This window comes from Nuphar pumila, chromosome 6 (assembly GCF_984573655.1).
Source record: "Nuphar pumila chromosome 6, dmNupPumi1.hap1.1, whole genome shotgun sequence".
NCBI classification, from domain to species: domain Eukaryota; kingdom Viridiplantae; phylum Streptophyta; class Magnoliopsida; order Nymphaeales; family Nymphaeaceae; genus Nuphar; species Nuphar pumila.
Window position 1 is genome coordinate 103,721,389 of NC_143254.1, and position 10,037 is coordinate 103,731,425.

The 10,037-nt window shown below is 44.1% G+C and overlaps 1 protein-coding gene across 1 annotated transcript; it reads right to left on the reverse strand.

Annotated features, from left to right (window-relative positions):
- Positions 1-5,195: 5,195 nt before the first annotated feature.
- Positions 5,196-8,459, reverse strand: LOC149835493 (S-adenosylmethionine decarboxylase proenzyme-like). Its single transcript, XM_090008541.1, has 4 exons — positions 8,289-8,459; positions 7,100-7,260; positions 6,968-6,980; positions 5,196-6,760 (listed from the first exon to the last, which is right to left on the reverse strand). The coding sequence occupies exons 1-4, from the start codon at positions 8,452-8,454 to the stop codon at positions 5,535-5,537; spliced, it is 1,566 nt and encodes a 521-aa protein (XP_089864667.1). The 5' UTR covers positions 8,455-8,459; the 3' UTR covers positions 5,196-5,534.
- Positions 8,460-10,037: the final 1,578 nt, after the last annotated feature.

Consider the following 10,037-nt stretch of genomic DNA (forward strand, 5'->3'; position numbering starts at 1 on the left):
GGACTTCAACCATGGGTACAATCTGAAGTGAAAATGAGCAACCCCCGTATTTTGGAAGATGCATATGTGGCGGCCGAGCGCTTAGTTGACACTCAGCGTAAGCCTTTCACCCCATCAACCAAAGTTGGGAAGAAACCTGACCATAGAGGCAAGAAGAATGAGCAGTGCAATGATAAAGGTGAGGCGTCAACACGCCATCAATCCGAAAAGAAACAGAACTTCACAATGCATAACAACAACAACAAGGGTGTAGTTGTTACATGCTAGTTCTGTGGCGATAGACACATCATCAGGTAGTGTCCAAAGCACCTCGTAAAGAACGACGAGCAAGCCAATGTTGCATAAGAAGAATGCAGTGATACTAAATACAGTGACACTGAAGCGATACAACTAAGAATGGGGGTCATGTGATCGATTAACCTGGCTAGAAGTTGCATAGCTAAAAACATGCAGGTCAGTAAGGAACTTATGTACTTGGAAGTCATTATGAATGGAAAGTCTACTTCAGCAATGATAGACTCCAGGGCCACACACAACTTTGTCTCGCGGGAAGAGGCTGAACGGTTGGGCTTGAAGCCTGGGCTAAAGCAGAGGACCATCAAGACGGTAAACTCTGAGGCCAAGGCCATCCTTGGCGAAGCAAGAGATGTGGCTACTCAAGTGGGGAGTTGGGTCGGCAAAGTCAACTTTTTTGTGGTGCTCTTGAACCATTTCAAGGTGATTTTGGGTATGGAGTTTCTGCGAAGCCAAAATGTTATGATACTGCTAAAGTTTAACACATTGACGATCATGGGGTCAAATCTGTCCCACATAATGCAGTGTCTGACACAGAAAGACAAGTCTTCAGTGTTATCGACAATGCAGATGAAGAAGGGTATCAAGTATGGGGAACAGACATTCTTAGTTGCAGTGTGCGCAGAAGAAGAGAAGGTAAAAGCAGCAGTGCCGCCGACCCTAGCTCCACTATTGAAAGAGTTTCGGGGGGTGATGCCTCCAGAATTGTTGAAGCGTCTTCCACCAAGACGTGAGGTCGACCACAAGATTGAGTTGACCCCGGGAGCTAAGCCTCCCGCAATGGTTTCATAACGTATGGGGCCAGCTTAACAGAAGAAGCTACGCAGGCACCTAGACGAGATGTTAGACGCAGGCATTATTCGTCCATCAAAAGACTCATTTGGTGCCCCAGTCCTTTTTCAGATGAAACATGATGGCTTCAAACGATTATGTGTGGATTACCATGCTTTGAACAAGGTCACGGTGAAGAACAAGTATCCATTGTCATTGATAGCGGACTTGTTCGATCAACTAGGCAATGTCTGTATCTTTTTCAAGCTAGATCTGCGATCGGGTTACTAGCAGGTGAGGATTGCTGAAGGTGATGAGATGAAGACAACTTGTGTCACCCGCTATGGTGCTTACGAATTTCTAGTAATGTCATTTGGGTTGACAAATGCTCCAGCCACGTTCACGACTTTAATGAACCAGATCTTCTACCCTTGCTTAGACAAGTTTGTGGTAGTCTACCTGGATGATATCGTGATGTACAGTAGTAACATAGAGGAACATGTCAGGCACTTGCGAACAATGTTTCAGGTGATGAAGAAGAATGACCTCTATGTCAAATGAGAGATGTGTCTCTTCGGGCAAGAGGAGATCAGCTTCCTTGGCCACGTTGTGGGGTGTGGTGTGCTGTGTATGGATGGGCAGAAAATAAGGGTCATCCAGGAATGAGTTTCGCCAAGCAAAGTGCCAGAATTGCGGTCATTCCTCGGTTCGGCAAACTATTATCGGCGTTTCATCAAAGGTTATTCCCTCATTGTTGCACCCCTCACAGATTTGTTAAAGAAGAATCGAGTATGGCTCTGGACAGGAGCATGCCAAGATGTCTTCTATGGCTTGAAGAAAGCCTTAGTGAGAGAGTCAGTGTTGCAACTGCCTGATCATTCGAGACCCTTTGAAGTCCACACGGATGCCTCAGACTTTGTCATTGGCAGAGTTATTATGCAAGATGGTCATCTGATCGCATATGAGAGTCGCAAGCTGAAAGATGTAGAGAGGCGTTACACATTGCATGAACGTGAGATGACCGCTATTGTGTATTGCCTCAGGACTTGGCGGCACTACCTTTTGGGTGTTGAGTTCGTTGTCAAGACGAACAATGTGGCCACAAGCTATTTTCAGACGCAGAAGAAGTTAACGCCTAAACAAGCTCGATGGTAGATATTTTTGGCTGAGTTTGACTTTGCCTTGGAGTACAAGGTTGGAAAGACCAATGTTGTGGTGGATGCCCTGAGCCGTAGGGCTGAACTGGCAGTTGCGCGCGCATAGCCTTCTGAAGTGCACTTGAAGGGCGCATTGTTGAGCCGCATCTGCAAAGGTACGCAGCAGGATCCGACAGCACAACACCTTGTTTCTCTGGCGCAGGCAGGGAAGACTCCGCGATTATGGCTATAGGATGGTCTCCTCGTAACAAAAGAGGGGCGCATCTTTGTGTCGCGGTCGGGAAGCATTCGTCGAGAACTACTTAAGGAGTGCCATGATACACTATGGGTCGGCCATCCTGGTCAGGAGCGGACCTTAGCACTCCTTTAATGCAGCTACTATTGGCCCCAGATGAGAGACGACGTTGAGAGGGTATGTGCGGACATGTCTCATTTGCCAGCAAGATAAGAGGACAAACCAAAAAGTTGTCAGTCTGTTTGAGCCTCTACCAATTCCAGAACGTCCTTGGGATAACATCTCCATGGACTTTATTGTTAGTATGCCAAAGGTAGAGGGCCTCAGTTTTATTTTGGTTGTGGTGGATCGTTTCTCAAAGTATGTCACATTCATCCCAGCTTCCAAGGAGTGACCTGCAGAGAAGACTGTAGAGTTGTTCGTAAAGCATGTGGTGAAGCACTGAGGCATACCAAAGAGTATTGTGAGTGATCGTGATGCTCGCTTCACGGGCAATTTCTGGCGTGAAGTATTTTGGCTACTTGGCTCTGATTTGTTGTTTTCAACAAGCTTTCATCCGCAGACAGATGGGCAAATAGAGTGTATCAATGAAATACTTGAGCAGTACCTTAGGCACTTTGTTAGTGTCAATCAGAAAAATTAGGTGAAGCTCCTTGATGTGGCACAGTTTTGTTACAATCTACAAAAGAGCGAGTCTTCAGGCCACAACCCGTTTGAGATAGCCACGGGGTAGCAACCACTGACTCCACACACTCTTGCCGCACAAGAAAATGGAAGGTCATCCTTCGCCTATCAGTTTATTCGTGACTGGCACGAGCAAAATAAGTTGGTGAATGCATTCTTACACAAGGCGACAAAGAGAATGAAGAAGTGGGCGGACAAGCATCGTCGACCCGCGGGGTTCCAAGTTGGGGACCAAGTGTTGGTGAAGCTATATCCTGGTCGTACAGGCATCTTTCGCGGGCGACACCGCAGACTGCTCAGAAAGTATGAAGGACCCTTCACTATCACAAAGAAGGTGGGCAAGCTGGCATACATGTTGGAGTTGCCCCCAGACTTCAAGGTACACCTGGTGTTTCACGTGTGCAACTTCAAGCAGTTTCATCCGGATGATGGAGACCCGAAACGCAGTGTGCCACAACACGCTCTCATTATGTAGAGGGGTCCGGCAGCACAACGGGCCGAAAAGCACCTCAGTCAGATCCTTCGCCACAAAGTCAACTACTTGGGAGATGCAAAAAAATACTTAGTGCAGTGAGAGGAAACAGCGAAACCAACGTGGGAGCCTACATTCCGAATGAACATCTGCTACCCGTCTGAAGTTAGAGCTTACCATGAAACAGATGGCGCCGAGGACGACGCAAGATTTGAAGGGAGGAGCATGTTCTCTTGCGACTTACATTGTACAGTTGCGCTTATAGTCTATTTTGCTTTTGTTGAGTCTAATGTAAGTTGTCCGGTTCAGATGAATCAATACCCCGAAGGGGCAGCCCGTATACTTGAATTGTAATAGCCTGCGGGCAAAATTGTGAATGAAGTAAATGCATTTAGCTTTCTTTTGTTCACCCTCGTGATTGCAATTTTTCTCCCTCTATTCTCTCTTGCATTCTGATTACAAGCTTCTGCAATCGGCAAGCGAGCTGACAAGTAGGTTTGCAGTGGTGAGGAAGGACCGTCGCACCGCGCTGGCCCATTGAAGGAAATAGGCCCATGACACTCGTGGTGACAAGAAATATGAATTAGGTATAAATCTTTGTTATTGAATGAAAAGGTAGAGAGGAGTGTTCCTATAGTGGATGTAGGTTCAACATAACAGAACCAGCACACCAAAACTTGCGGTGCAGCCACCAATTTCTCCATGTAACTATGGCAGAGATTCATAACGGCAACTTACGGAAGAAAAGTAGACAAGGAATCCAAAAATTAGAATAAAAGGCTCATGTAAACCAATATGTGGTGACTCCAGCAGCTGCCACGGATTAACATCTCATATGATCAGAGAGAGAGAGAGAATAAACAACATTGTTAGCTCCCTGCATCGGTTGTTGCTAAAACCACTCTTGTAGCATCACAACAAAATATACCATAATAAACACACAGTCTACCTAACCCCAGCTTTCTATGTCAAAAAACAAAAAAAGAAATGGCACAAGATTCATTCTCAAGTCTACATTCAGAGTCGGATAAGCAGGAGCGAGCCACAAATGACAATAAGAGCCATGATTACGTGAAGATTTCACCAACTGAATTGCCTAAAGAGAAAAAGCTTCAGCAACGCAACCTAAAGCAAATCAAATCTCACAGATAAAATTAAGGCAGATTCCAAATATGAGAAGGATGAAGGAAATTAGCAAAAATAGTTTGGTCACAAGAAACATGAATTATGTATAAATCTTTCTGTCATTGAATGAAAAGGTAGAGAGGAGTCCTATCGTGGATGTAGGTTCAGCATAACAGAACCAGCACACCAAAACTTGGGGTGCAGCCACCAATTTCTCCATCCATGTAACTATGGCAGATGGCAGTGATTCATGATGGCAACTTACGGAATAAAAGTAGACAAAGGAATCCAAAAATTAGAATAAAAGGCTCATGTAAACCAATATGTCGTGACGCCGGCAGCTGCCACGGATTAACATTTCATATGATCAGAGAGAGAGAGAGAGAGAGTAAACAACATTGTTAGCTCCCTACATTGGTTCTTGCTAAAACCAATCTTGCAACATCACAACAAAATATACCATAATAAGCACACAATCTTATTTCAGATATTGAAATGCAAAGGCAGTTTACATGGCAACCAAACACGAGGATGATAAGACACTCAACCAACTATAAAGCTGGATGACTCAACACATCATGAGGCAGACAAGCTTAAGATTCATTCCTTAATCCTAATAACCAGAGAACGCAATACCAAAGACAGCTTATTCCTTGATCTTAATAACCAGAGACAACGCAATACAAAAGACAGATGGCTTATTCCATAATCCTAATAACCAGAGACAATGCAATACCAAAGACGGGTAGAACCAACCATAATAGTAAACCTCAATGCTGCTAAATCGCTTGTCTTACTAGGCCAGGCATGATACGACTACCAAGGTACCTTCTTCTTTCTCTTCTCCACCTTCCTCTGCTCCACAATACCCCACCAGACCCTGCATCTCTGAATCAACAACTTGAAGGCCCACAAGTGGGCTTTCATAACCACCATCAGCTTCCTCTCCCAAGATATTCATCCACTTCTTAGGAATGGATTTTAGTGCGCAACTTTCTTTCTTTGCAGAGAAGCTCTGGTATATCAGGCACCCTCCACCTGCAAGTTCCTGCTCCACCACCTTGCTGCATCCGTAGCCCATCATCCCCTTCTTTGCAGACAATTTTGCCATTGGGCTCTTGGAGTCGCAGTGGATGGCAACAGAGAATTCTGCCGGCTCAAAGCAATCAAGCACACGGCCGATCATAGCCTCCAGCTCCACAGCATCCACTGCCTTGTTGGGGTCAACCACATCAACAAACTCAAAGCTAGCATAGCTGAACCCGTCCTCTGGAGTGACATGGATGGTAGACAGAGCATTCCCATTGATTGAATTCATGGAATACCCACAAGGCTCGAATTCAAAGTCATTGATTTCGAAGTGGGGAAGGATGTTGGCAATCCCAGAAGCATTTGTCATCATCTTTTCCGAGCTTGCGGTATTCTTGTAAAACACAGATGCTCTTTCCCTGCTAAGGCTAGTCATGCACATTTCCATTGTCAGTGGCACAACAGCCATGGATTCAATGGAGGACCAGTAGACGTGCCAGTTGTGAGCAGGATTGCCGCCATCGATCACATAGGCATCCCCAGGCTTCAAGAACAGCTTGGTGAAGTAGCTGTCAAGCACGGCAACTTCCTCAGAGAAGCTAGTGTGGGGAGCAGGCTGAGCTGCTGGGAAGATGAATGTCCCGCGGGAGTATTTGACAGAGACTGGTGATAGAGAGAGGGCACCAGCATGCTTCAATATGATAGGAATGGAACGCAGAAGCTTGGTAGTCCCGCAGGTCTTGATAATGATCTTGTAAGGGTGGATGAAAAGGCTGGATTCAGACAGGACGTAGGAGTCCATGATGCTGTTGGACAGATTGTCCACTATGGTGCATTGAGCTGCACAGAGGAATTCATCGATCTGAGCACGAGAGAGGGCCCTGAGTCCCTTCCCCTGAGGATCAGCAAAGACAGATGGTTTGCGGAAAACGATCTCGAGCCGCTTCTCATAACCTTCGAAGCCGGTGGAAGCCATTTTTAGTAGCAGGGATGAGTTGTCAAGACCAAATGCTATGTCCGGTGGGTGTTGCAGAGAATCAAGAGAGAAGGGGATGAAGGGAAAAGAAAAAGGGTATCTGTTCCGGCCAAGGAAGACAAGTCTCCTACTGTAACATAGGCAGTATGCTAAACTGAATAAAGAAACAAAAACGAAAAATCCCTACTCTACTGATGAAGATTGAATTAGGGAATATTAGGATGGCTTCCTCGCGCACTGCAAAGACGAACAGAACAATCATAAGAAAGAAAGACAAAACAGAGGACATGACATGGCATGGTGAAGCATCACAAATGAACTTCTAAGAATAAGCAGAGAAGGGGATCAGAGCATACGTTGGAGTAGGCAGCAGATTGGAACTTCTTGATGCCACCGTTTGGTCGGATGTCTTCAATACTGTAGCCGAGAGGAACTTCGTACATTAAGGAGCTACTACTGGACTTCTTCTTCAGACCACCTTTACCCTCCATTAAAACATTCGCTTCCTGCAAGAGACCTACAATAGCTAGTTATCAGCAAATACTTTTCATAACAATCTACCACAACTTTGAATGAAAGAAATGAAAATAACTAAGAGCATAAAAAATCTCAGCTACGATGAACATGACAAACTGATCGAAAAAATGAATAAAATTCGCAAAGTCATATACTAATACATCAAAGACATAGGCACACAAAAACAGGAGTGATTCATTGAATTGAAAATTTAGTTCACATAATATACCAAATTCTTCATCAATAGATAACTGAAATTACGCGGGAGGAACCAAAATCTCCAGAAAAAGAAAACCAACAATAGGACTCGACTTATAGGATGTGAAAAAACCTTCCTACAGAGCAATTGCAAGCCTAGGGATGCCCGAGAGCCCCTTCTTGGCCCGGCAATCGGCCACAAAGACAATATACATTGTCATCCATTCAATCAATCGTCGAATGGTCTGACCAAAGATGAACCAGACATGATCACCACCGTTCATGTCCACGAACGGATGGTTACCACTCATCTAGAATAAAGAAGAAAGAAAAGCAACACCCTCATCTCCCCACCACCCACAAAGAACAATGGACAGCGGGCGGACGGTGTGAAAGCAAGAACAGGAACGACCACCGTTTACAAATTCAAACAATGGCACCACCACCGTCCGTCCATTTGACGAACGTTAGGAGATTAAGCATGTACAAGAAAAAACACAGAAGAAAAAGTGGAAAGAAACCCGAACCAGAGAGCAATAACAAAGATCGCAGAGAAACAAGAGAGAGAGAGAGAGAGAAACGAGAAAAAATGTTTCCAAGTGTTTTGAAGGAGCTAAAGAATGAAAACAGAACACGAAAATAAAAAAAGAGTACGACCAGAGAAACGGAAAACACAATCTCTAAAATAAACATAGAGAAAAACACCATCACGTAGCTTCACGAAACAAACATTAAAGAACCCAAAAAGTAAGAAAGAATCACTGCCATGCTACCATCCATATAAGAGGGAGAGCGAGAGAGGAAACAAGAAAGAAAGAACGAGAAACTAACAAAGCAATACAAGCAGACGTTCCCGTCCGGTTATGGCAATCAAAACTCTCTTTCTGTTGCCTGAATGAGGACTCGAGAAGGGGAGAGAGCTTGGGGTTGTGGGAGGGAAACAGAAAGGGCCTTTTCGGAGTGCCTTAACGCAGAAGATGTGCGGTGGTGAGACCATCTCGATCCCCTCCCACGCTTTTATAGCACCCCAAGATCGGAGGCATCCAGGGGCTTCTTCGCGTTTGTTTTATTGTTTGTTTGTTTTTTTCCTTCAGGCAGCATCTTTAAAAAATTAAACCAATTTTTTTTTTTTTTTTGAAAAACACCACCAAACCTAACCCTAACCATAAGTCCCCAACACTACTACGTCCAAACCCATGTGGGCCACACAGTCGCACCAAATAGATAAGACCACCCAGCTGGCTCCCAGTTTGAAGCTTATGCTCTGCACTCGATATTTTAAAAAAGTTTTTAGCTTAGTTAAAGTATTGTCTTTTTGTTTTTAAATATTTTTTTTATGTATTTTTGTGTGCTTACCAGTGTTGTGAAAAGCTTTGAGGCGTAGCTAGGCGCTCTACCAAAATTTGAGGTGAAGCATAAGTTTCGAGGCATAAAGTGTAAGCCTTAACAAAAAAATTTTAAACTTAATAAAATTATAAAAAATATCTAAATTTTATAAATAAATAAAAAATACTTTATTGATTAAGCAACAACCAAAAAAATAAAAAATCTCAAATAAATATTGAAGGCACGACATATAATCCAAAGGATGGCGAGATTGTTGATTGGAATATGGATAGCAATAGGCAGACGTTAGCTGAGATTTGTGCAGTTTGCAATGACAGGTGTTTTTTTTGTAATGGTCACTTGTTCCGTGCCACTCAGCACTCATGGTCTCTCTTATTTTTTATTATTTTAATCTATTAAAATGTGAATTGGGGTTACTTATAAGTCTCCTTTATGTCATTTCTATCAGCAATAACAATGATTTTGTTTTTTCATTTTGCACAAATATCAAAATTAACAATCTATTAAAGATGGATAGACATATAATTGTACCTAGACTTAGGTTTTGAAAGAAGAATATTGTGCATTTTGTCTTGATAAGCATGGAAAGAATGCAACCGACTATTTATCATATGACACCTCAGTGCCTACAAATAATTTTAGCTATGAATTTTTCTATGATCTAGTGCAAGGTTGTTAAATGCGATGAGGCGAAGCGAGGCGTTGAGCCTGCGCCTCGCCTCTGAGGCGTACGCCTCAGGTACTGAGGCGTACGCCTCTCACAACTGGTATGAAAGTGAAGCGGTGGGAGGGGAGGCAGGGAGCGGTGGTGGAGCAGCTGGCCGGCACCTGGCGGTGGATCCACCGGCACTTGGGGTTAGCACAGCCGACAAATCGGGCGGAGGAGGAAGACTTGGGGATGAAGGAAGGCTTCAGTAGGTGGATCCACCGGCAATTTGCGCATCACAGCACGCCTCAGTACCTTGAGCGTGCGCCTCGCCTCTGAGGCGTACGCTTCAGGTACTGAGGCGTACGCCTCTCACAACACTGATCTAGTGCATATAAAAAATCATGGGTAAAGATAAAACTTTCAGGTATGTTTTAACATTCTAGCAGCCCTAATTCAACAAAGAGATGTGCATCAAGATCATAAATAGTTGGTCTTGATTTGAGATGCGCATTCAATCAAATAAAAATTTTAAAAAAGGTAAGATGCGTAGGCCTCACCTTGAGGCATGCCTCGCCTTGAGATGT

Coding starts and splice junctions, on each gene's coding strand:
- LOC149835493 (XM_090008541.1), bottom strand. CDS start 8,454: ATGGTCTCACCACCGCACATCTTCTGCGTTAAGGCACTCCGAAAAGGC. Junction 7,261..8,288: donor ACGTCTGCTTGTATTGCTTT/GTTAGTTTCTCG, acceptor TAGCTATTGTAG/GTCTCTTGCAGGAAGCGAAT.